The sequence below is a fragment of the Nicotiana tomentosiformis genome, chromosome 9 (genome assembly GCF_000390325.3).
Source record: "Nicotiana tomentosiformis chromosome 9, ASM39032v3, whole genome shotgun sequence".
Taxonomy (NCBI): domain Eukaryota; kingdom Viridiplantae; phylum Streptophyta; class Magnoliopsida; order Solanales; family Solanaceae; genus Nicotiana; species Nicotiana tomentosiformis.
In genome coordinates this window covers 39,492,132-39,519,028 of record NC_090820.1, presented here as the reverse complement: position 1 = coordinate 39,519,028, position 26,897 = coordinate 39,492,132, and the positions used below count along the sequence as shown (strand labels likewise).

General features: G+C 35.5%; 1 protein-coding gene and 1 long non-coding RNA gene across 5 annotated transcripts; one reads left to right on the top strand and one right to left on the bottom strand.

The window, feature by feature from the left end:
* Positions 1-2,843: 2,843 nt before the first annotated feature.
* Positions 2,844-7,377, bottom strand: LOC104084923 (uncharacterized). Of its 3 annotated transcripts, none has more exons than XR_001967048.3 (4): positions 7,087-7,376; positions 5,125-5,229; positions 4,462-4,517; positions 2,844-3,207 (listed from the first exon to the last, which is right to left on the bottom strand). It is a non-coding gene; the product is annotated as an uncharacterized lncRNA (long non-coding RNA). The 3 variants fall into 3 exon arrangements; XR_004503908.2 differs by lacking the exon at positions 2,844-3,207 and adding an exon at positions 3,262-3,697 and having other exon boundaries at positions 7,087-7,377; XR_011411313.1 differs by lacking the exon at positions 2,844-3,207 and adding an exon at positions 4,248-4,265 and having other exon boundaries at positions 7,087-7,377.
* Positions 7,378-8,535: 1,158 nt separating this feature from the next.
* On the top strand, positions 8,536-25,807 carry LOC104087355 (ATP-dependent (S)-NAD(P)H-hydrate dehydratase). 2 transcript variants are annotated; one of them, XM_070186183.1, is made up of 11 exons: positions 8,536-8,674; positions 9,353-9,568; positions 19,336-19,412; positions 19,598-19,707; positions 19,838-19,952; positions 22,186-22,248; positions 22,346-22,509; positions 23,512-23,573; positions 24,863-24,929; positions 25,148-25,327; positions 25,399-25,807. In XM_070186183.1, the coding sequence occupies exons 2-11, from the start codon at positions 9,463-9,465 to the stop codon at positions 25,421-25,423; spliced, it is 969 nt and encodes a 322-aa protein (XP_070042284.1). In that variant the 5' UTR covers positions 8,536-8,674; positions 9,353-9,462; the 3' UTR covers positions 25,424-25,807. The 2 variants fall into 2 exon arrangements, with proteins under 2 accessions (XP_070042284.1, XP_070042283.1); XM_070186182.1 differs by lacking the exon at positions 8,536-8,674 and adding an exon at positions 9,147-9,171.
* The last annotated feature ends 1,090 nt before the right edge of the window (positions 25,808-26,897 follow it).

Genomic DNA, 26,897 nt, shown 5'->3' with positions numbered 1-26,897 from the left:
ATGCCGCCTCACCCCAATGTATGCGGGTGGAGGTGTATCACAATCACAATCTCTATACAACTGGGCATAATAACCTTCACATAAATCACGACTAGAAATTATAACATGTGGATACGTAATACATACTTTGGGACACATCCTAAATTTATAATGCAATATGATAAGAGCATTTGAAATACGAATTGAACATATATCTTCATCACAAAACTTATCGGAATACTCGATTTATAATCAACATCTCGAAACTTACAAGGATAATGAGAATTCCAATTCTTAAAGAAGAGTTTAGCCAACATACCTCAATTGAGCTTTCTTAAACTCTAAAACGTTCCTGAATTCTTAGCAACTTCAATCTATTTTAGAAATATAACACATTGAACCACAATTAGGAAGATGATTATGGTTCTAGCTCATTTGAGTATTTTATCAAACACTAAGTGTGCATTAAGGTTCAAGGTCCTTTTATGGAGGATTCCATCATCCCACAACCCAACCTTTACCATTTTTATCTCAACAATATTTCTACACCCTTTGATAACACATGCATGTAAAATAACCAACCCTCTTGCCTAGAAATTATCTTGCTCATTATCCATTTCCACACAAAATTCGAAATTGAGGGTTAGGGTGTAGAATCTTACCTCTAGGATGAAGACCTAGTGAGTTTCCCTTCTTAATCTTCCAAATCTTGAGCAAGAATTGAAGAACAATTATTGAATAATCACCTTCTCACTCTAGGGCACCTTCTCTCACTCTAAAATATCAGATAATAGCTCAAAAATGACCCAAAGAATGTATTTAACCAAATAGGGTCGGGTTTTAAAAACCCAAAAATGGAACTCCGGAACAAGTTCTGCGGTCGCATATGCGACCGCATAATGGTTATGCGGACCGCATATCGGTCGCATAATTGGTTACAAAATAGCCAAAAGAATTGCATGTGTATGCGGTCACTATGTGGTCCGCATAACTGTTATGCGGTCGCATAATGCACCGCATAACAGTTATGCGGTCGCATAGTCGACCGCATAGCTGCTTCCAGAATAGCCCTCACATGCTCACTTCTGCGGCCATTGTGCGACCCGCAGAGTGATTATGCGGTCGCATAATAGACCGCATAAATGCACATTTTCGGCAAATTTTTCCTTTACTTTCCCGTGCATTGTTCAACTCAAAAAGTCCGAGCCGCTAAGAATTTCTATAATCCTCAAACACGTAAGCCTAGTCCGGCACCATGAAACATTATTTTATTTGCAAATTTTACTAGGCCTTACACTTAAGTACTTTAAAATTTTTTGGGGTGTTACATTCTCGCCACAAATTTCTCTACAAGTTTCAAGCAATCAAGTTCAAATTCAAGAAATCAAGTTCAAGCTCAAGAACGAAGGTTCAACAAGGTTCTAGGAGTACGAGTTCAAATCAAAGTTCGTGCCAGTTGAATTCAAGATCATCGTTCGTGACAACAAATATAGATTCAAGATCAAGCTCAAAAGCCCTTGAACTTACATTGAAAAAGTAGAATCAGAGGATTCATAGAGATTGTAACACTCAAATATTTGAAATAAAATACTACGATTGTTACAATATTTTTTGGTCTTGATTTTATTTTCTTAACGCAAAATTTATTGTCTACAAAGGTATTTTATTAACGGAGCAAGTTTTGCTTGCCCTCCATACTTTTTATACAAGTTTAAGTCTCTTTCTATTAGTGCTTACTAATATCTGAGCCTGTGCGATGCACGGAGAATATTAATAGAATTTTTTATTAAAAAAATATTATTAGAAAAATACGGTATACAAAAGAGCATGTAAATACTATTATTTTTTTAACATGTAAATGCACTAATATTCATAAATTGAAGTGATGAGAAAACACACTTATCAATTATTAAAAACAAATATTAAGAAAGAAAATGGAAAATTAGATTATTGGCCATACTCAAATTCTAAAACATATGTATTAGCACTATTTGAGAAAGGCAACAGATAGCGCCTGCTTAAGATTGCTTGATGAGACTTAAGATTGCTCGATGAGATATATGTAATCAAGGGATTTGAAATTAGACAACTACTTAATTAGTAGAAGACAATATCTTAATTAATTGTAATATAAATTAGGCAACTGCTTAATTAGCAATACCATCAAATAGGTAAAATGTAATATAATTACACAAGGTACATATGTGCACAATCATGTATTATCAATCTTTTGGTATTGTCTCTAGCTTATATTTTACATGATGGATAAAATCGAATTCTCAAAAAAATAAAACATTCTTTTATGGAAGTTTTACATATTTATCAGACGATAATTCATAACTAAAAGTTAGGGTTGCTTTCTTCTTGATGCAAACTTCAATTGACTTCACGATAACTAATAGTTTTCTTTTATATAACATTAATGACAATGATTCAACGGTATATATTTCTCTCAATTAATTGCAGAAACCTATATTACAGAAGAGAAAGCTAAGTATTCATGAAAGATGCATTGTCAAGTTAAAGGCAACATATAAAGGACTGGAGTAGTGAAGTACTAATCTTTCAACGTTAACATCGTAGAAATTTGTAAGATTTTTCTGAATATCTTCTTCTGCTGAGCTACCCTTATGGTTTTCTTTGTGCTATTTTTTAGGAATTTAAAGTTGCTGAAGGATCAAACTCTTGCACAACATTTTCAGGTAAGAGAATATTTACCAATAAATACTAAACAATATGAATTTGTGGATGGCAAAAGTTAGACTCCTGCACATTCATGAAGTCCACATATCAAAACATGAAAAGACCTAGGAAGGAAAATAAAGAAGATTATAGAACCTTCAAGCAATTGAAAAGTAAAGGCATGTAAACAAAATGGACTATATAAGCTTGTGAGAGCGAAGTCGTCACGAAAATAAACTTGCATTTACAATCAGCATTTTATAGACCATAAGAGCACAAGTTTTATAAAGAGATGTCAATGGCACAAACGTGAAGCATATGCTTAACCCAAAATAACTGTACCACCATTATTCGCTGGAAAGAGAAACATCAAAGTCAAACTAAGACGTCTAAATACCTGTAAAGTCATTTGGATTTATGAATGTATAAAAAAAACTCATTTGAATAGTTTTTCTAAAGTTTTTTGGATCCTCCGGATATTCAAAAAGATATGCCCCAACTAGCATAACATAAAAGTGCCACCTCGCATGATCAAACAACAGCCCACTGAAATGATAACAAATAGCTTAGGTTCCTAATAATAACGATTAGTAAAAAGCTTATTCTTAGGCAAAGAAGGGAAGGGTGTAATAAAAAGATGTAATTACTTATGTAACTGAGGAATTATCACCAGTAACTCAGGCTAGAATTAAGTACTAATTCCTTGTTACAATGTAATTATCATACAGTTCAAAATATTTCAATAAAAAAAATACAAGTTATTACTGTATTATTAAACTCTTGTAGTCAACTATCTTGATTATATTTATTCTCATGCATAATTCAATCATGATATATTAAGATGTAAAATATATAATATTATGTATTAGCATTTCATTAATTTACCTTTAAGTATGAATAGCTTGAATTTTGAGCAGCAACCACTTTTTCTTTACAAAGCCTAGGATCACGCATCAGCTTGTGCACGAAATCCGACTTGGCTGACATTTTTTCTGAATGAGGAACTGAATTTTTGGACTAAACTTCTCTAATGAAGCTGCAAAATCAATAAATGCAAATATATGCTAAAGAAAAATATTCTTAGATTGTGTTGCAGGCCAATTTCTAGTAGATTAGTGAGGTATAAGAATGTAATCTGTGAAGTTGTTATGTCTTTGGTGAGAGGGGTTTTTCAGTATTACGTAAGGTGGAAAGTTCGGAAAAAAGCAATAACATTTGAGATTAAATTTTTCTTCTTCTTATTCATAGTTTACAGCCACAAAATAGAAGCAACTATAAGTCTATACAAATGAGCATAACATCATCAACCTTTGATTTTCCAAAATAACATATCTTCAGGTGTGGAGCTGCACTTCCATCGAAAAGTGTATCGTCCAATTTCAAATCTTTGTTACCCCAGGCACTTGAAGTTTGAAGAAAAATAAGATCCCTTAAATTAAAAATATGGTATTTGAGATAAAATTTATAAAGATTAGTCCATGTCTAAGATATATCTAAAAAACCATCATACATTCACAATTTGTTTTTGTAGAATCTTGTAAGTTTCTCACCATGTTGTGATAATAATGGACTCCTAAAATAAAATGCTAGAAGAAGGTTCTAGTCTGAAGTGACAACAACCAAAAACTAAAATGAGAGAAACATTGCATATAGGGAACCAATGCTTTTAAAAACACGAAAAGTTGGCCTTTTAAAATAATAGAATTGTGACAAAGAGTCTCCGTTACCACTTCATTATCGTTCATAATGGTATTCGATGTGAAAATTGACTACTAACAAAATAAGGATATTTAAATATACCTAATTCTCATTGAACCTTTCTGCATAGCCGATGCGCACAAATAGTTTCCCCCCATCTGCATATTCCATAACAATAGCAAGATAAGTGAGTGTTAACATCACTTGTATTTCACAAAGAAAATGAACATTAGTTAGGGTAGTAATTCCTTAGCTTTTTATTGCCATTGTTAAAATATACCAACATAAATACACAAGGACCATAAAAATAAATAATGTATACCCTCACAAAATTGCCTCGTTGAAGTGAACTATGTTTGATTGTCGAAGTAATTTATGATTAATGATCTCCCTTGCTACATTCTCACTAATCTAAAACAAAAGGTGACATCTCAAATTTATAGAATATTACATATACAACATAATAATTAGATAATGAGCATAAGAAACTTAAATTAAATAAAAAAAATATTTTAAAATAAATTCATTAATCTGACGATAAAAGATTGTAATAATGCAAATGTTATGCCAGTTCTCAATGTATTTCATATCCACAAGCTCCGTCTCCATATGCCTCGTGAGTCTTGCCACACCAAATTAGCAAAGTATTTCTTCAATTACCAATGAGCAGGAGCACCAACAATTTAGATATCAGTAACAGTAATACTAATAAGTTTGACTGCATGAACTTGGCCAATAATCACTGCATTAGGAATAAATACTTACAGGATTCATCAAAAACTCCTCTTTAAAATGTTTGTATTAAGACCTCTTTTTAGCCAACTCCGTTGGATATAGCACGTTCTCAGTTGGCAAATAGCCCAACAATAGCTGCACATAATACTTGCAATTAGGAGGAAGAGTCATCCAAACTAAAATTTTCTCTAGGAACAGAGTATTTGGATAGAAAATTTCACCAATTACATATTCAGACACATTCCACATAAATAATTATCGCTAATATATGCATCTATAACTAACCATAGTTAAGGAGTAGTATGTATTCTGACATCAATCCATCTTTGATAAACTAATATAATCTGGTGTAAACATCGGGTGTGAGTAAGTTTTTTTTCTCTTTTTCGTTCTATTATCTGCTTTGGTTATCTCAAATGTGATCTCTAGTATGGGCTTAACATGGTTTAGGTATGTTACATTAGCTAAAAAAGTAATTTGAATCTTTTTTGCTCTTTAACAACTGAAATGTTAGAGAATTTGCAACTAAATCTTGTTACATTTTAGGCGTGCACACACACCTAAATTAGTTTTATGGAACTCTCATGCTATTATTAATCTTTGTAGTAAGTCCAATGTGCATAACATAAGCTATGTCTGAGATAAGAGATGTTCTAAGAAGTATTAGTCTTTCTTAATTCATATCTTAAAGTTAGTTGAACCTGTTTACTGAAAAAAGTCAATCATCATAGCTGCTGCCAAATCAACCATGAAAACCCGAACAAAAACGCAGCAAAAAGCTTCAAAAAATAGTCCAAAAAAGTCACCTAAACCCTATAAAAATCACCTCTAAAGCCACAATAACTGCTGCGACAAACCAGCCATGAATCACCCCTAAACCTCCATTAAAATGACCCTTAAACTCCATCAAACCACCACAAGAACGACCCCAGATTAGCCATGTAAATGATCATCTGAAAACTCCATAAAACCAGTTTACAAAGCACTAAAAACTCCTCCGTTAACACCAAAAACTCCTATAAATTTGCTTCTTAACAACTACAACACTTATGTAGCTTTTGAACACAATATGCATTAACTTTCTGAAGTTTCATGAACAGTTCCTCTAGTGATTATTGTCAGAAAATAGCAAGCAGAACTAACATGGGAAGGAATATAATTTGATTTCGCATTCTAGGAGCAGACAATATCAGTTCTTCGACAGTGCAACTGTACTTTACAAAACCTTATTAATCACACGTAACTACTTAAAAAGCATCTCCCAACTATAAGTTTAAAACTATCGAAGTATATCGTATAAATCTTAGCTTCACCCACACATTCATTCAACATTTGATTAGTTCAAATAACTAACATGTTGCATAAAAAAAATTAACTGAAAGAGTCAACTAAGTATTAATTTAAGAATCAATTTTTTAAATATGAATGTAGATTAATATTTACATAGGAATTAATGCACAATTGTGAATTCAATTTTCAGAAATAAAAAGTTAAATACATGTACTATACATATCGTTTATGTAAAATTTGAATGGTTGGAGCAATTTCGTAGACCCTTGAGTCTATGGGGAATGTACCAAATTTCATATCAGTCTTAGAAAGTACTTCAGCAATACTAGAAAAAAAATATTGATCTTTCTGTATTGTTTTCTTCATTCTAATACATACTCCTTAGAAAGGCAGATTCATTATTAGGATGCATCATATTAATGCTAAATTCCATATACATACAAATTGGTACACAACTATGAATTCTACTTTCATAAACAGAAAGAGAAATATTGGTAGCACACATAATCGTTTTATTAATACAATTTTATAAATTTGAAGATTGTGAAAATTTATCCATCAAAGCAGCATAGAAGAGGACCGCACATAATCGTTTCATTAGTACAATTTTATGTATTTGAGTATATTGGAGAAGTTATCCATTAAAGCAGAGCAGCAGAGAAAGGATTAACATAAAAACTATGTGAAAGTAGAATATGTTACCTATGCATTGGGTAAAATCTAACTCTATGGAATATTGTATTTCACGCTTGAAACGATCTGGATTTTTCACATTCGAACGATTCCAAGTTAGATTGAATTGCATTGATGCTTGAAATTTGTCTGATTGTAGCCATATTTGCAATATTGTTGTAGTACTGAGTGGAGAAAATAGGGATTGAAAAAGGAATTTAACATATGAAAACGCATAAATCGTGCGTCATGTTTGAGTTAGTTTAGAATTGTTGTTGAACCCCACGTTTGGAAGATGATGAGTCGTGGGTTTCATCCTCAGGACTATTTTTTTTTATTTAAAATGATGGTGGGAAGTAACCATTTTTGTGAATGTGTAGGTTGAATGTTTTTTTGTGCCTATTTTCTAGTTTCAAAAGAGAAATATTTTTTTTCTTCTTAATTTCCAAGTCTTATAAATAAATAAAATAACTGCCTAATATGGCAGGCAATATCAATCTTTTTTGTGAATTCGTATGGTTGAATCTTTTTTGCCTATTTTTAGTTTCAAATAATTTTAAACTCCAACTTTATTGGAGATGTGTCCAAAAAAATAACACTTGTTTAATTGTGATTATGCCACTTGACATCATTACATGCTTTTGCTTCTCCTTTTATATATAAATAGATTTGAACGACTCCAAGTTAGATTGAATTGCATTGATGCTTGAAATTTGTCTGATTGTAGCCATATTTGCAATGTTGTTGTAGTACTGAGTGGAGAAAATAGGGATTGAAAAAGGAATTTAACATATGAAATCGCATAAATCGTGCGTCATGTTTGAGTTAGTTTAGAATTGTTGTCGAACCCCACGTTTGGAAGATGATGAGTCGTGGGTTTCATCCTTAGGACTATTTTTTTTTTTAAAATGACGGTGGGAAGTAACCATTTTTAGTTTCAAATAATTTTAAACTCCAACTTTATTGAAGATGTGTCCAAAAAAATAACACTTGTTTAATTGTGATTATGCTACTTGGCATCATTACATGCTTTTACTTCTCCTTTTATATATAAATAGATTTATTTTAGAATGAAAGTTAGAGTGAAAATTAAAAAAAATAATATTTAGACCAATTTTTGTATGTCTAATCAATGATTTCTCCTACTTCAATTGAATTATTTTATTATTTAATTTTTTGTAGCTTAGGGTGTAATCCTATCTATTTTGCATACTTTTATAGTATTTATTTTAATTGCACGAAGTAGAGCGTTATCACTCTTCCTGAGAAGATCTCTAACTATGTATGTAAAACTTAAAAAAACGAGACACAAATTAGTTGACCAATTATATTCATTATTAAAATGATTTTTGAATACTTAAATCTCACTGCACTATAACAAGGAAGTTAGTGCTCGAGAATAGGTGGTGGAAAAAACAGAAAACCCACTACAGACTCTTCACAAGTGAAAAAGATAAAGGGGGCAATCCCTCTTAGTAAGAATTTTAGAGGGATATAATTAGAAGTTTCATATCTTATCAGGGGCTGAATGAGATATACCAATATAACCAAAACCATAAAAGTTTCCAGAGAACACTTCTGCTGAAGCTTAGAAAAGGCTTACAGCTTTTGATCAGAGGTAAGTACATAACCCATTTCATATTTACAATCAATTCTCAGTATTTCAAGTAGAGTAATCAATTTCAAAATATCAATTTCCGTTTTCACAGATTGTTCATGCAGCAATTGGAAAGCGCAAGTTTTAATTTTTCGAATGCATAAGTAATTCAAATTTTCTGGGTATTTTCCATCAATAGATAGAATATTCTGGAATTGGAATGAGATGGACCCGAATAGAGCAGAATGGATATAGAAAATTCATATAGCTGACACCAACTAGTTTGGATTGAGGCATGAAATTGGAATCTTTTTCATTTTATTTCGTCAATTTTGGATAAGAACTTAGAAATCAAGTTTCATTCAAATTAGTAAATAAAGTAATTGTTTTGACGAAGAAGATGTGACTGTGGGAGCTTCGGTCTAGTGGTAAGAGCGCAACACGTGAAGTGTGTTGGGCTCACATCACGGGTTCAAATCCTAATGCAAACAGAAAGCCTGGTTTTTGAATGGAGAAAGGTGAGACTAGAGAGGCGGAGATAGTAATAAATGCAAGAATATTACTTCTATAATCTCATCACTTTTTGCTTCGCCATAGCTTGGGTTTAATACCTCAAAGATGATAAATTTTTGGATTGTATATTAAATTAATGAATATTACCTCTAGATGGTCTGATATTAATTGAACTTCCATTGGCAGATAATTTAAAGCTGGCTTACTCTGCGGCTGTCAACAGAAGGCAGCTGTTCTTGATAAGGTGTTTGGGAGGTTCTGCTGGGAAAAAGAACTTTAATTTTCAGAGTATTAGAATGCAATCTGTAATGAGTAGTGGACCAAGCTTGGAGGCTGATGCTGTCAGCATTTTGAGATCAATAATTCCAGGTCTTGAATCAACTAAGCATAAAGGCCAAGCTGGTGAAAATTCTTTCTGATTCCTATTTACTTGCATTTAAATGCGTTACCCCCCATCTATAAGTTTGAATTATTAAATAATAAACAGTTTTATTTATTTAATTGAGTCTTTACATGCACCCTTATTTGCGTGCCGTATTCTTTTTTGTTGGCAGAAATCGTGGATATCTATTTATGATTGGTGGCAGGAATCCCGAATTCATAACCTTTTCCTGCTCCGACCATGTTAAATTGAGTGTGTAACTACGTCGGGCTTTGTTCTAGATGACCATTTAGTGTCTCTTCCAATGCAATAGGCCGTTGAAGACATATTTTCCCCCCTTTTTGGAACTGTCATGTAATTATCTATTCATTTTGTGAGGCATTAGATCATTCAGTGTCGACACTCAGTTTTTCTAGTAAAATCCTACTAGGACTGCAACAACAACATACCCAGTGTATAAACCTTACCCCTACCTTGTGAAGGTAGAGAGACTATTTTCCAGAAGACCCTCGGTTCAATGAAAGCAAAATCACAACAGTTATGACAAAGAATTACAGAAAGAGAAGCAGTAACAACAGCCAGAAAAATAATATAATCGAAGCAAAAGAAACATCTGGTAATAATAAAGATCTAAGAATAGGGAATACGAGGAATATATTACTACTACATATATGGAAAAGAAGTACAGGTTTGAAAAAGGAATATGCTCGACTAACGACCCGACCGGTCGTTTTGAGTATTACAACCCTGTTTCCCCATTTACTGCTCAAATTAGGCTTTACAGTTGTTGTGTGACTTGACGGGGCAATTGGTTCGGGTCCGGTGAGGTTTTGGAATGAATTGGAACACTTAGTTCCAAGGTTTAAAGCTTAAGTTAAAATAGTGACCGGATGTCGACTTTTGTGTAAACGACTCGGAATTTAATTATGATGATTCCAATAGCTCTCTATGGTGATTTTGGACTTAGGAGCGTGTCCGAAAAATTATTTAGAGGTTCGTAGTGGAATTACGCTTGAAATGCCGAAAGTTGAATTTTTGGGAAGTTTGACCGGGGTGTTGACTTTTTAATATCGGGGTCGGAATCCGATTATGAAAATTTGAATACCTCCGTTATGTCATTTATGACTTGTGTGCAAAATTTGAGGTCAATCGGATGTGAATTGATAGGTTCCAGAGTCGTTTGTAGAAACTAGAAATTTCAAAGTTCATTAGGCTTGAATTGGGGTGCAATTCATGGTTTTAGCGTTCTTTGAGGTGATTTGAGGGTTCGACTAAGTCCGTATGATGTTTTAGGACTTGTTGGTATATTTGGTTGAGGTCCCGAGGGGCTCGGGTGAGTTTTGGATGGTTAACGGATCATTTTTGGCCTCGGTGAGATTGCTGATATCTGCTGCTGCATTTTTCTGATTTTCTCTTTTGCGTTCGCGAAGAGTGTTTTCCGAGTATGAGGTTTTGTTCTTCGCATCCGCGAAGGGGAGGACGCGAACACGAAGGTATGGTATGTGTGTGCATCGCGAACGCGTGAGAGGTGTCGCGTTCGCGAAGAGGAGTTAGGCTATTGGGGAACCCCAGGTCCTTGTTCTACGCATTCGCGAAGCCGTGGTCGCGTTCGCGAAGGGTAAGGTTTGCAAAGCTTCGCGTTCGCGAAGGGTTAAATTTGTGGGTAGTCGAGTTGTGCTTCGCGAATGCGAGGGACCTGTTGCGTTCGCGAAGAAGAGAGGCCTCGTCAGAAAGTTTAAGTTCAGAAAATGGGAGCTCGTATTTGGAGCTCGGATTGAGGCGATTTTTGGGCGATTTTCAGAGGAAACAACGGAGTAAGTGTTCTTAACTCAATATTGGTTAAATTACCCGAATCCATGGTTGTTTTTATCATTTAATTGGTGAATTACGTTGGAAAAGTTTGAAAACCCTCTTAGTTTAAATTGTGGATTTGAAGGCCGAGTTGTGGTCGGATTTGAGTAATTTTGGTATGGTTTGACTCGTGGTTGGATGGGGGTTCGGATTTTGTGAGTTTTATCGGATTCCGAGACGTGGGCCCCGCGGGTGATTTTTGGGGCGATATTTCGGATTTTTGGAAAATATTAGTATTTTGATATGGAATTAATTTCTATAATTTTTGTGAGCTGAATCAAATTAATTGTGACTAGATTCGAGCAGTTTGGAAGTTGATACGCGCATAGTGGGATTTCTGGAGCATTGTTTAGCTTGCTCGGCATTGGATTTGGCTTGTTCGAGGTAAGTAACTCTTCTAATCTTGGAGTTGAGGGTATGAACCCTGAATATATGTATTTCGTAAATTGTTGGGAGGTGACGCACATGCTAGATGACGGGCGTGTGGGCGTGCACTATAGAAATTGTGACATAATTGTTTCTGTGAAATTTTGTAGTTAAATGTTCGGCATTTTCCATGCGATTTTATGAGTTAAAGAAATTGAGCTGAAAAACATACTAAAAATCATGTTGAGGCTATGTGCCAGTATTATTGGGACCCACAAAGGTCATATTGTTGTGAAATATTTATTTTAAATTGAAAATTCATACTCAGTCACATTCATTTCATTGCATATCATATCATATCTCACTCTCTGTTGTTATTTATTGATACATCATATCATCATTTTGGGCTATTTCTCATGACATTGTGAGCCCATGAGAGAGAGACTGGAGAGATTGATGACTGAAGGAGGCCGAGGGCCTGATTGTGAGGATATTTTTGGGATCGGGCTGCACGCCATGTTGACTTTATATATATTATTACTATTATATGGATCGGGGTTGCCCGCCTGCAGTAAGCCTGATCGGCTTCTTATTGCACGTGAGTTGGCCGTGCGGATCCTTATATTATTATTGCACGTGAGTTGGCCGTGCGGATCCTTATTTTATTATTGCACGTGAGTTGGCCTTGCGGATCCCGATATGATATTATAGCACGTGAGTTGCCCGTGCAACACGTGAGTTGTCCGTGCTTATAGCGCTTGGGCTGTAGGAGCCCCTCATGAGTCTGTACACCCCTAGTGAGCGCAATCGACTATAAACAGGGATCGGGCTGCACGCCGCAGCAGGTATTGTATAGCGCTGAGTGATTGAGTGTGCTGAGCACAGTGAGAGAGAATGCAAGATAATGAGATTGAGTACTCTGAGAATGTGAGTACATGAGTGCAATCTCTGAGATACATTGCATTGACATGCACACATGACATATATGCATAGAGATGTGTTTTCCTCATGCTGTACGACATCACATTATTCATGATTTCTCTCACATGTTGACAGATGGGCATAGTGATGCATTTGTTTTACACTGGTTATCTGGGAAAGAAAATGAGATATTTTATTTATCATTGAAAGGATTTTGGAAAAATTATTGTTTTCAAACTTATTCGTATTTTTGGTAATCTTCGGTATGCGATTCGGGTTTTCATTGATGTATTTGAAAGGCAAAATTATTTTCAGAAGTTATGATTTAGCTGAGCCTTTATTCTTGAGTTACTTCTGGTATTACTTGTTTAATATTGTTATGAACTATTGTTGGTTATGGAAGTTGGACTCTGACCTTGGTAGAAGCTCGTCACTACTTTCAACCTACGGTTAGGTTTGTTACTTACTCAGTACATGGGGTCGGTTGTACTGATACTACACTTCTGCACATTGCGTGCAGATATTGGTTGTCGTTGTTGCTGTGCTCGATGGTTGCGGGATCTGAAGATGTACCTGCGTTCCTGTTGTAGCTGCCTTTTGTTCAGAGTAGCCTTAGATTTATAAAAGCTCTGTTTATGTATTATTCAAACAGACTATGTATTATTTCATTTCCGCTTTGTATACTCTATTCTTAGAAGCTCATGATTTGTACTACCAGTTCTTAGGGAAATGTATTGGTTTTAGATATTCTCTTTTAAATAATTGTTATTGTAATTGGATAATTGAACGTTGGCTTACCTAGCGGATTGGATTAGGTGCCATCACGACTAGTGGGATTTTGGGTCGTGACACTTACTAACCTACTACCCTAATTCTTGATTTCTCACCCTCCTATCAAGGGTCATGTACTCGGTAAGCTGAAGATGTGTCATATCATGCCTGATCACCTCTCTCAAATACTTCTTCAGCTTACCTCTCCTTGGACTCGCCATCGCCAACCTCTCACACCTACTCAGGGGGCATCTGTGCATCTCCTCTTCACATACCCAAACTATCTCAGCATTGCTTCCCGCATCTTGTCCACCATACAGGCCACTCTCACTTTGTCCTGAATATTTTCATTCCTAATCCTATCTTTCTTAGTATACCCACACATCCATCTTAGCATCCTTATTTTCGCTATTTTCATCTTCTACACATGAGAGGTCTTGACTGGCCAACACTCCGCCCCATACAACATAGTCGGTCTAACCACCACTCGGTAGAATTTACCTTTAAGTCTTGGTGGCATATTCTTATCGCTCAAGACGCCGGATGCGAGCCTCCATTTCATCCACCCTGCTCCAATACGATGTGTGACATTATCGTCAATCTCCTTGTTACCTTGGATTATAGACCCAAGATATAGAGACAACCCAAGAGATACTAATGTTTCCTTGGTATGAAGGGGTAATTTTAAACGTGCAAGAGAGATTAAATTAGATGGCAGTTTCGAATTAGGTTAAAGGACATATGGTGAAAATCAGTAAACAACTGGGAGTGAAGTCAACAGAAACAGAAGAAAGATTGTTAGAGTTACTGCTAAGAATTGATAATGGAAGGCCAAAGAAATTTGCTTCTTCTGTGAACATTCACAGAACTATTTCTCCTGGTAAGAAGTGTGAGGGGGAAAAGAAATTATCGGAGTTTGGGGTTAAATTTAAAGGGAAATCCAGTTCTGGTGGGGACTTTGGTGGCAAAGGTAAGGATAGGAGGGCTCTTTTATTTCTTAATGAAGCTGAGAATTATTTGTTGGAATGTCAGGGGCATGAATGACAGTGGGAAAAGAAATCTGATAGATTTGCTTTTAAGGAGATGGAATGCAGACGTTATTTGTTTATCTGAAACAAAAATAGAAGGACTGAGTCAGAAAGACATTATGAAAATTGGGGGTTCTAGGTGGAGTGAATGAGTGGAATTGGAAGCTCAAGGCAATAGTGGTGTATTATGATAAAAGGAGGTGGAGTTGTAGGGACAAATATGTGGGACAACATTCAGTAACAATATTTTTGGAGGAGGTAAATTTTGCCTCTCAATGCACATTTACTGGGATTTATGCATCATGTGACAGGAAATTGAGAAGGGAATTATGGAAGGAGTTGGCTGCAGTTTATGGTTTGAACTCACAGCCTTGGGTAATTGGTGGGGATTTTAATGTTATTAGATTTGAGGATGAGAAGAAGGGTAATGCTCGAAATACTAGAGTTATGAGGGATTTCTCCATAATCATTAGTGAGTTATGTTTGATGGATTCACCACTCCATGGAGGTTCTTTTACATGGTTCAAAGGCGAAAATAATCAAAGTGCTTCCAGAATAGACAGGTTCTTGTCCTCAGAAAGTTGGGATGAGCAATTTAAACTAATAAAACAAAGAGTACTGCCAAGGGTGGCCTCAGACCATTGTCCTATTTTGTTGGAATGTGGTGATTGGAGCAAGGGGAACGACTATTTTAAATTTGAAGACACATGGTTGGAGCACAAGGACTTCAGTGATTTGGTGGATAATGGTGGAATTCATACAATATACAAGGCAGAGCTGATGAAATATTGGCAAAAAAGCTGAAGTTGCTGAAAGAAGATTTGAAAGAATAGAATAAAGATCTTGAAGCTTTGGATTAGGAAGGACAATTGGTTCATAATTATGATCAAAGGGAGAATTGAAGGTTTGCTATCAGTAAAGAGTTAGAAGATATTGTCAAGTCTTAGGAAATCTCATGAAGGCAGAAGTCAAGATGCATATGGATCCAACATGCAGACAGAAATGCAAAATTCTTTCATAAGCAGGGAAATGCTCATAGAAGATATAACTGTACTAATAAGATAGTTATCGAAGGGAAATTAAATGAAGATGAAAGATTGATCAAAGAACATATATTGGATTTTTATAAAAGTTTGTTCAAGGAAGCTAAAACATGGAGACCAAAATGGTATGCTGAGGATTTAATTAAACTAACAGAGGAAGAGAAAGAATGGATACAAAGACCTGTCACTCGGGAAGAATTGGAATGAGATAAAACTTTTAAGGGAGATAAGACACCAGGCCCACATGGATTTAATCTCCATTTTTTCCAGAAATGATGTGTGAGATACTGTGAATCTATTTTTTGAAGGTGGATGCATTACTAAAAGCTTCAATACTATTTTCATAGCTTTAATTCCTAAAAAGAAAGAAGCAGTGGAAATAAAAGATTTTAGGCCAATCAGTCTTTTGGGGAGTGTCTATAAGATTATTGCTAAGTTGCTGGCAGAAAGACTCAAGTTATTGATATGAGGGCTATCAAGAAGGCTAGTTTCTGATAACTAGAATGCTTTTATAGGAGGGAGACAAATAGTTGATACTTCTATGGTGGCTCATGAATGTGTGGAATACTTGGTAAGGAATAGAAGGCAACAGGTACTTTGCAAATTGGACCTTGAAAAGGCCTATGATCATGTAAATTGGGCATGCCTATTAGACACCATGAGGCAAATGAATTTTGGTGAAAAATGACTGAAATGTATTGAATATTGCATATCCACTGTGAGATTTCGGTCCTCATAAATGGTAGTCCTCAAGTTTTTTTTAAATCTTCTAGAGGGCTAAGAGAGGGGATCCTTTATCCCCATATTTGTTTGTGATAGTTATGGAGATATTCAGTAGAATGTTAAAGAAACCTGAACATTTGGGTTGGATTAGGGGGTTGCAAGTGAGAAGAAGGGGTGGTGTAAATTGTGGCTTTTCGCACATTTCATATGCAGATGACACATTGATAATTTGTGAAGCAGATATAAAACAATTTCTATACCTCCTAGGGATCCTTTTAATTTTTGAAGCAGTGATAGGTTTAAGGGTGAATCTAGCAAAGAGTAGCTTGCTTAGTATTAATGCAGATCATTGTATAGAGGATTTGGCTGAGGTCTTGGGTTGTAAGGTAGAGAAGTTACCTTCAACCTACTTGGGGCTCCCTTTGGGTGCAAAGAAGAATGAGAAAAGGATCTGGCAGTGCGTATTGGATAGATGTACTAGCAAGCTAACTCCATGGAGAAAGCAATATTTTTCATTGGGAGGTAGCCTCACATTAGTAAGCAGTGTTTTGGATGGAATTCCAACCCATCTTATGTCAATGTTTCAGTTTCCTGTTTATGTTGAGAAAAAACTAAATGCTATAAGGAGTAATTTTCTATGGGAGGGCAGTGCAGATAAGAGAAAATTACATCTAGTAAAATGGCAGAAGGTAATGATTGACAAGAAGGGTGGAGGTATGGGGGTTAGAAATTTCAGATTACACAATAAGAGCTTCTTTTTCAAATGGCTATGGAAATATAATGATAGGAATGAGAAAACCTGGAAGAATCTGATAAATGCAAAATATGTGAGAAAGGATACATGGAGCCCTCCTTTGGCTCAAAATGTTTCAAGAGGTAGTATTTAGGGTAATATAAGTAACTGTGGCATGAGGTTAAGCAGCACACTAAATTGAAGCTGGGCAATGGTGCCAAAATAAAGTTTTGGTCCGAAGTTTGGTTGGGAATAAAAATAGATTCCCAACTTTGTACAATTGCTCTTTTAGTAGAGAAGGTTGTGTTTCCGAATTTCATTCCTGTAATGGGTGGCAATTGAATTTTAGGAGAGATTTTAATGATTGGGAGGTGGAAGAGGTTGGACAACTAATACAACTATTGGGTACAATAGTGGTAGAGGAGAATAAAGAGGATGTTAAAATCTGGACAGCAAGTAATGATATGAAATATTCTATCAAAAGCTGTTATAGCACTTTCGCAGAAACAATCTGAGTACTTTGAGGCAGATTGGCCCTGGAAAATGCTTTGGAAGACCAAAGCACCTGTCAAGGCAGCATGTTTTGGATGGGTTGTCATCCATGCCTAACACAAGGAAGAGAGGTTTCATCTTAGGTAATAGATGTTATCTTTGTGAAGAGGAACTGGAAGTATTGAATCACCTTTTTATCCATTGTAAAGTTGTAAACAAGTGTTGGCAGCTATTCCTAAATCTGTGTGGTGTAGTTTGGGTCATGCCTTCAGATGTTAGGAACCTACTGGAAAGTTTGAATGGACAGAGGACAACAAAGATCCAGAAGCAGTTTTGGACCACCATCCCTTTGTGTATTTTTTGGACTATTTGGAGTGAGAGAAATAGTGCTTGTTTTGAGAATAAAAAGAATCATATTCAAAAACCTATGCCTGCATAACTGTGTTTTTGGTGTGAGAGGAGGTTGCTAGAAAACATGGAGCAGTATTTAGATTTCTTAGATTCACTTGGAAATTATATAACTTGATTCTATTATAGGGATCGTATGGTTTGATTGTACTTATGTGTACCTTCTTGGTACCATATTAATAAAAAAATTTACCTTATCCAAAAAAAAAAAGAAAAAAGAGATCCAAGATACTTGAAACTTCCTCTCTTGGGGATGGCTTGTGTATCCAGCCTCACTTCAATATCAGCCTTCTGAGTCACGTCACTAAAATACTGCTAGGGCGAAGAATGTAATATATGTGAAAAATAAATAAATTACAGAATGGACATGGTATCATGCAATCTTGCTTAACTATCAGTTGAACATTGCTTAAGTATCAGTTGAACACTATAGAATTTGCATGGTATCATGAAATCTCTAGACCTATTTGTTAGGTGGTTGCCGGATGAGAAATCGCTGACTTATGGGCTTTGTTCTTTCATTTGCTTTTCCGTTGTTTGCTCTGTGTTCGGATGAGCAACAATTGAATGGTTAGCTTCCATGTTACAGTTTGATGTGCAGTCCATCAATATCTTAATTATATTTGTGTTGGGATTTGATGGACATTTGTGGGGAATGCGGATCTATTCAAACGTAGTTCTTGTCATATTAAGTGATTATATTAGTTGGGGTCCTTGGGGGAGTAACCATTCTAATCAGGACTTAAAAAGGGGAAGAAGTTGCATTAGATTCTGTATCTAGAAATTTGAGTTTCTATTTCTCTCCAGTATTTTGATGCTATTGAACTTTGCTGAAAGTTTTTTATGCTGAATAATACAATTAATCAAGTCCTTTATAGATTCTGGTCTCAAGTCTCAATTAGTTTGTGTGTTCTTTATTTATGCTATATGATGAATTTCATTCAATCTCAAATATCTGATTTTGGTCTCAACTAGTATTATAACATTTTTTTTTTATGACGGAAACTTTATTGAGTTTTTTCATAAATATTTATAGCATAAGTTTTGTCACATAAATATCTATCTATTTTATCAGGCAAATTTCATTGATGATTGTCATTTTAACTGATCTTTGTTTATCAAGATATACAATTTTCACCCCCCCCCCCCTCCCAATCTTTAGAGATCAGGAAGGGTGTGAACTTTATACGTAGTACACCTTTATAGTTTTATGAATTTGACGTTTGGAAAATCCAGAAAAGATAAGATTAACAGAAAATCATATGACTAATGCAGTGCCCATCAGAGGTGAACTGCGTTGCTTATGTTTTTCTGTTTTATGTGTGACATTTCTAACAGAAAAGAAGTAATGACTTGACCATTGAGCTTGACAAATTTTTTGCATTTCTGCATCTGATGATGCTCCCTTTATGGTACTTCTTGTTAATTTCTGAACTCTATTTCTCAATCAGGGAAGATAGCTGTTGTTGGTGGCTGTCGAGAATACACTGGTGCACCATACTTCTCTGCAATTTCAGCCTTAAAGATTGTTAGTTCTATAACCTCTCTTCTTTACTTTTTGTCAGTTTCTCTTTCCTCCTCCTCGCTCCCCCACACCCTCCCAGGGAAATTAAACCATCCTTTTCAGTACTGAATTATTTAATTTTACTACAATTTAATTATGCAATTATAGCTGAGACCTTTTTTGGCATGGGTATTGGCCTGTTTTCTCAGGGTGCAGATTTATCCCATGTATTCTGTACCAAAGATGCTGCTCCTGTTATAAAAAGCTATAGTCCCGAGTTAATTGTGCACCCTATTCTAGAAGAGTCCTACAGTATTAGGTGAGTCTTTGTTATGAAATTCAACTTAACTTTTAAGTGCACATTCTTAGCGTGTTTCTTTGGTTTCCGTTATTGAAGCATCATAAATTTAATTTTGAGGGTGCTGACTGTGACCAAACGGTTCTTCCAGGGACGAGGAGAAAAGTTCGATAGCAGCTAAAGTGATTGCTGAGGTTGAGAAGTGGATGGAGAGGTTTGATTGTCTTGTTGTTGGTCCAGGCCTTGGAAGGGATCCGTTTCTCCTGGTGTGCTCTTTTTACTCAAGCCCTTCCATCCTTACACCTGATGTTTGTCTGTTCCTAGTATTCAGTTGCAACAAGTGCTTTGTTTTAATCACTCATGCAAAAAGATCACTTCTTCTTCCCCTAATTTTGGGAGGGTTTAGATGTGATTAAATGCTTATTTGCTGTAAAATGCTGACCCAAAGATCATGATCTCAAATCTGCTTAATCCTTATCTCCCTCTTGCATCTTGACGAGCGCAAAACACAACACAAAATTATTGTTTGCTAGTCAAAGATAGTATAGTTTAATTATCGTCTCCACAGAGATTGGATTTAAACAGTATTCAAATAATTTTTAGTTAATTGCTATCCAGAAAAATTAACACTTGATTGGATTAATTTTCAATTACAATTAACTACTAAATTTAAGCAATTATCAATTAATCACGGAAGACAACAGTTCAACAACAAAGAAATATCAGTGAGAGAAATAAGGGTAATTGACTAGACAGGTGCAAAAGAATTGACTCGGGATCCAATTCTTGAAGTAGTTCACTCTATAATACTGTTGATTCTCACGAATTCACCAGATAATTAGATTACACTTGAAGTTAAGGTTCCTTTTTCGATTAAATGTTAATTTCAGTAAATAATCCAATTGAAGCACGGTGAACAATTGCAACGAATATAATGATGGTTTTAATCTGAAGGGTAACTTCTCACGAATATTTTTTCATTTTCTAGTTCGATTAATAATTCACGAGGGTCTTTCGATTACCTAGTTGAATCACGAATTTAAACTAGAGCATAAGATGTAAAAAAATTCAATATAAAGCTCCTCTTTCGATTAAGCAAAATAATAAATAACTTCACAATACGATTTAAAACTCCATCAATTAATTCAAGCAATTGTCAAGAATCGAATCCCTAATCAAATTATCAATACACCATATCTATCAACACTCTAAGGGAAATTACTCCATAGCAATGGAAAAATTCATCTCAATAAGGTTTAAAGACATAGAAAGCATCAATGCTAATGATTCGATACAAACTCCCTTATTGCATCGATTGTTGGTTGAAATGTTGATGAATTCTTTTGTCTTCTTGCCTTAGTTACTTCCCAAATCTTTCGTAGGTGAAAAAATCCTCTCAAAATCATATTTTTGTGTATTTATACCATGTAGAAGCGGGTCCGGATGGAACTACCCTTTCCCAGTCGAATTGGGAAATTACTCTAAGAAAAATACACAGGCGCGGCGTGCCATGCATGATGCACCGCATTAGTGGCCATCTTTAGAGAGCAGATTAAGTGCAAATCATAATTAAGTGCATAAAACACGTATTAAGTGCAAATCACTATCATTTAAGCTCAAACACAAGTAAAATGCAGTAATTAGAGTGCAGTGCAAAATACGGTTAAAACACGGGTTTCTAGCCTACCATCACATCTCTGTCCTTTCAGCTGTATATATGGCTCACTAACTTTATTTTTCCATGTATACAAAAACTAGAAAGTTCATCATTGTAATGTGCCATCTTTGTGTTTGTCTAGCTAAAGGCAAATATTTGGTGATACTTTCATCATAGGGGATTCTGGTCTTCTGTGCATGAGGAAAAATTGACTTCTTGGTGTCATTTGTCACATTTGCTTAATTCCGAGCCTTTTCTTTTAGCTGATATGGATAACTATTCCTTGAAAAAGCAAATGCATGTCTTCTGTAAAATATCGATCTGGTTTGTTTCAATTATTTGTTTGCATTGAAGAAATATTACTGCACGGTAAGTATTCAAAGTCTGTGTAACTTTGTGGGTCAGGGATGTAAAGGATAGAGTGCATGATCCTGAAAAGTTGGAAACTTGGAAACGTACAAGATATATCAGTTTTTGTAATATGTCCAGAAAGAAAGATGATTAGCATTGAACATGAGAGTGGAGCAACTATATAAAGCCTCAGAATATGTTTGGTTGTGGACAGGACATGCTTGTGATCTAAATCCATCTCATCTTTCCCGAGCATACTCGATTCAGTTTTAAGAGTAAACATACCACTTTTAAGCTTTTATGCTGCCAAGAAAATTGGGCCACCTAAGCATGATACCATTAATGCTACCAGGAAGTATCATTTCACAATTATCTTGCATTATCTGGAAATTTATGTGCAGAAAATTTCTCTTTCTCCTCTTTTTAAGCTTTCACCTTTTTGTGGGTTCTTTTGGTACAATTGGATTTTGATCGCATGTTTATTCTTCCAGGACTGTGTAAGTAATATCATGAAGCATGCAAGAGAGTGCAATGTCCCAATGGTTATAGATGGGGTATGTGATGGCATTATTATATTGCAAGCCAATTGTCTAATATTCGATATGGCGTTTATTCTTGATATGCCATTGGTGGTCTTCTTTGTTTTATCAGGATGGGCTTTTTCTCGTGACTAATTCTCTTGATCTGGTTAGTGGCTATCCCTTAGCAGTCCTGACTCCAAATGTAAATGAGTATAAACGACTTGTTCAGAAAGTACTAAACTCTGAGGTAAATGACCAAAACGGAACCGATCAGTTGTTGTCTCTTGCAAAAGGGTGAGTCTTTTAATCCATATCTCATCTTTGCCTGATGTTTGTCCTTTTAAATTGACAATGATTGATAGATGTCCAAAGTTATGTGATCCTAAAGAACAGTCTGCCAATTTTTTCTTTTTCTTCAAAACCATGGTGATACATTGAAAACTTAATATGTCAAGACCTACATTATACCTTACAAAACTTCAACTCCTTTAGAGTGCCAAAAGATAACATTATATGTTTAATAGGTCCTACACAGATTTTCCCCTCCTTGAGGAAGAAATGAATTATGCACCTCTTAGTAACTTTGTTTCAAGTTGGTGTATGTAATTCAGAAATATACGTCATTTAACTCTGACTTTTGTTCACAAGGGTATGGCTGAGTGGTTCAGAAATAGGAGTAACAACTCAAAGATCCCAGGTTCAAATACCAACTGCAACATTTAGGATGAGCCCATCTGTTTCTGTCAGATGGCAGGTTTAAAAAGAAATTGTTCTGTGAATTTTAGCTGGCTGTTCGGTGGATTAGTCTAGTTACACACAAGTCGGTCCCGGAATATCATTATCCCAAAAGTCTTTGATATTTTTCAGCGAGTTGTTTTCTGACTTTGTAATGTTTAAGGACTATAATACGGTTAATAAAAAAACTGTGATGGAGTCTCAAAAGTTAAAGCTATCTGGCACCGTGTTTTCTGTCTAGTGGTAAGAGCGCAACATGTGATATGTTCGTTAAGCGCAAGTCACGGGTTTGAACCCTACCCCAAATAATAATAGTCTGGTATTTAAGTGGAGAAGGATAAAGGGGCAGGCCCATTATCCACCGAATTTTGAACCGTGGACCGAGGAACATGGTTAAGAGGCTCGCAACCACTATAGTATTTTCCTCTGGTTTGGACCCAATTTGTGAGGATGTACATATAACTGTGTTTTGGTTGGCCAGTATATAGCTGTCAATGTTCATCTCATTGTATTTTTTTACTTCTATTAGAGGTGTAATAGGTAAAATATCCATTTGATCAGGATTGGCGGTGTTACAGTCCTGCGGAAAGGAAAATCTGACTTTATCAGTGATGGTAAAACAGGTAGTGCTTTTGCTTTGTCAATTGTCCTTGTACAGATAATTTAATCATTTAGATTCCATAGATCAGTAATTTACTGGTGGATGAACTAGGCTTTTGAGCTTCAGGCATGAGTTCCACCTGCATATTTTCGTGAGGCACAAAAATCTGGGACTCCTGCTTTCACTCTTCTCCTTAGGAGAATATCTAAGTCTATTTTTTCACTTAACTTAGTTATGAGACTTTATAACCTAATATGAGAATAATGATGATGAAGGACAGAGATTTTTATAGGGACTTTCAAACTGTAAATCTGAATCTTTTTTATGGTAGTAACGGCTTGTACATGCTAACAAATTGATCCTCGGTAAGGTAAGCATGTTCTTTTATAGTTTCAGTAGTATTAGATATTTCTTTTTCATTTGATTTGAAATGGTGCATCAGATAAGAAACAGCTGAAGTTTTTTCCATTACTTGCTAAAGTGACTTAGGTTCTAGGGGTTAACTTTAAGGTTGGGATACATGGTTAGGCCCCAGTTCCTCTTCTACGAGACGTATCTTAGAGTACTTGTGCTCAAGAGGCAACCTTTTCAAATTAGCCTAAGCGTGTTCTTTGGAAAAAAGAAGTGATAGCAGAGGGAGGAAAGGAAATTCAGAGAAGAGGATGAACTCAGGAACCAATATAAGTTTCAGGGATGATGGTGTTTAATGAAATTATTATGAGAAAATCTTCTAAAAGTTCCTTCAATAGTGGTTTGAGTTTTGTGCGTTACCTATCTATTATTCTGCTTCTAGTGCTTCTGGCTTTGATGAATATTTGCAACACCACATTTCCATATGAAGGAAGATGCATAATGTATTTTGCTCTATACCTATTTGGTGGGTCATTATCTGCGCTTTGCAGTACCAGATTTGTTTATGGAGGATACTGCACTATTTAATGTGATTTATTTTTTGAGGAATTCATGGGCAAGATACACATTTTAGAGTTCCTAGCAGTAAAAGGGATATTGGCTACATTTTCACCATTATTATGTATTCCATTTTATTTTGAGTTTGACGGAATGGCTATAGTTGATGTATTGTATGTATAAATGGTGGCTCTAAATACGCTGAATGCTTAGGTGCGTCTTCAAGTTGTAAGTTACAATTGAAAAAGATGTAAACATCAACAGGTGTTGTCTAAGGACTAAGATTACTGTCTCAATGATATACTCCTAAAATGATGAGTTCAAGAGGAGCAAAGTTTATTGTAATGATTACTTCAAATATTTTTGGAAGTCATGAGCTGACATGTGGTATGGAATATGCAGCTTGTGCAGTGAGTATTTATGGTTCTCCGCGGCGTTGTGGTGGGCAGGGTGACATACTGTCAGGGAGGTAATTACATTTTCTACCATACATATGGTTATTATTTTCAGTATTGTTTAATTAGTTGTAACAGGACTACCTTATTTTTGTTGTCCGTGTATAAAAATTGAAATCAGTACATATTTTCATTAGTAAAATGAAAGTTCACAGTTTTAATTAACTATCTCCTGTTTACTCTCTCCTATACAACTCTGTTACTGAATGTTGACACGTATGTAAATCTGCAGTGTTGCAGTGTTCCTATCCTGGGCCCGCCAGTGTGCAGCTAAAGGGGAGAGAAGCATGAATCCAACCATATTAGGATGTGTTGCCGGATCTGCTTTACTGAGGAGAGCAGCATCTTTGGCATTTGAGAGTAAGAAAAGGTCGACGCTCACTGGTGATATCATCGAGTACTTGGGAAGAAGGTAGGTGTTTCTTGCATCTTTTACTTACTGTTGAGAACAATCAACTCTAACTTGCATTTCTCTCTTCTCAGCATACAGGAAATATGTCCAGTCTAATAGAAACTTCATGGTGGGTTTTCTTGGGAGCACAGCACTTCTACTCCAAATGGCAAAGGGCAAAGGGCAAAGCGGAAACAAAGAAGGAAAAATAAGGGAAAGTAGGGAAACTCGTCTCCTTTGTTGATGCTAATAAGACTGAGGTGTGTGAATAGCTACTCCTTTTTGCAGTTGTAATGTTTGTTCCCTGTTTCCCTGATCCTGTAGCTTTTAGCCTCATGTCTATGCTTAGTGGTAAACATTTCGTGTTACTAATCATAGGCTTTAGTTTGTTGGGCATGGATCATGGCAGTGAAGTTCTTTTACATTTCAGTAGATTTTACTAGCTCTTAACAGATTATCCACCTTCGACTCTATGTTATACTAACTCATGTTTGGTGTAAACCCTTTCTCCATTGGCTTCCAAGTGATCTGACTACGTCTCATAGGTCACCGGTTTAGTATTGGGTCTCATCCATGGAAAACCAAAAAAAAAATTCCTCTTCTTTTATTGAAGAGGGAAAGGGATACTCATGCTTTACCTTTTAGGTTTTAGCAAAACCAAACGTCATACAATTAAATAAATGGTGTTAGTAGACAAAAATGTAAACAATTTCTTCTATTTTTAATTTATTTTTTCCTATTACACCGGGAGATTACAGAATGGAAGGGAAAAGGGGGACGATGGGAATTCAAGTATTGAACCCACTACATTATTGAACGTTTCTCCACCCCCCCCCCCCCAACACCCCCCTTTTTACTTCCTATAGAAAAGTAAGAGGGAAAGGTAAAATTTATCCACACCAAATTTTTAAATCCAATGTAATGAATTAAAATAGGCAAGGCGTTTTACATATGCCTGGTAAGTTTTGAGGCATGGGGGCGTAAGCCCCATAGATATTTAATTTTTAATAATTTATAAAATAATATAATGACAGTAAATATTTATAAACATGTAAAATTGACAGTATATATATTGTGTGTGTGTGTACGCGCTCCATCCCCACAAAAAAATTAGTCAAAATAATTTATTATACGCTACTTACAAGCACAAGTAACTTGAGTCTAGTTTCCAACATGGAGGAACAAAAAGGATGATTAACCTGCAATTTGAACTTTGAACTTGTTGTTGTGAAGGGGAATGAAGTTCTCTTTGTATTTGTAAAAAATTTAAATATTCGTTGCTTTTGGAAGATATTAACAGACTAGCGGACAAGATAAAGAATTGGGAAAGACCATGAATTAGAGCTTCAATCAATAAAAAAGGTCTTGACTTTTAAATATAATACTTTTGAGTTCCTTTTTAAACCTTTTGAGTAATTACCAAACTGACTTTTGAGAATTTGGGTATTATATGAAGGACTTATTCAACAAATTTTGTTTTAATTTGAAAAAGTTTTTGGGGCTTACTCACTAAAAAATCGCGCCTCGAACGTCCGGGCGTACGCCCCGAATTGTTGGGCTTACACCTCTTGAGACTTTCGCCCCACACCAT

What these genes read in the sequence shown, in the direction of transcription:
- LOC104087355 (XM_070186182.1), top strand. An exon ending in GAAGAGTCCTACAGTATTAG is followed by an intron (nt 19,708 to 19,837) that starts GTGAGTCTTTGT and finishes CGGTTCTTCCAG; the next exon opens with GGACGAGGAGAAAAGTTCGA. An exon ending in GGTGACATACTGTCAGGGAG is followed by an intron (nt 24,930 to 25,147) that starts GTAATTACATTT and finishes GTAAATCTGCAG; the next exon opens with TGTTGCAGTGTTCCTATCCT.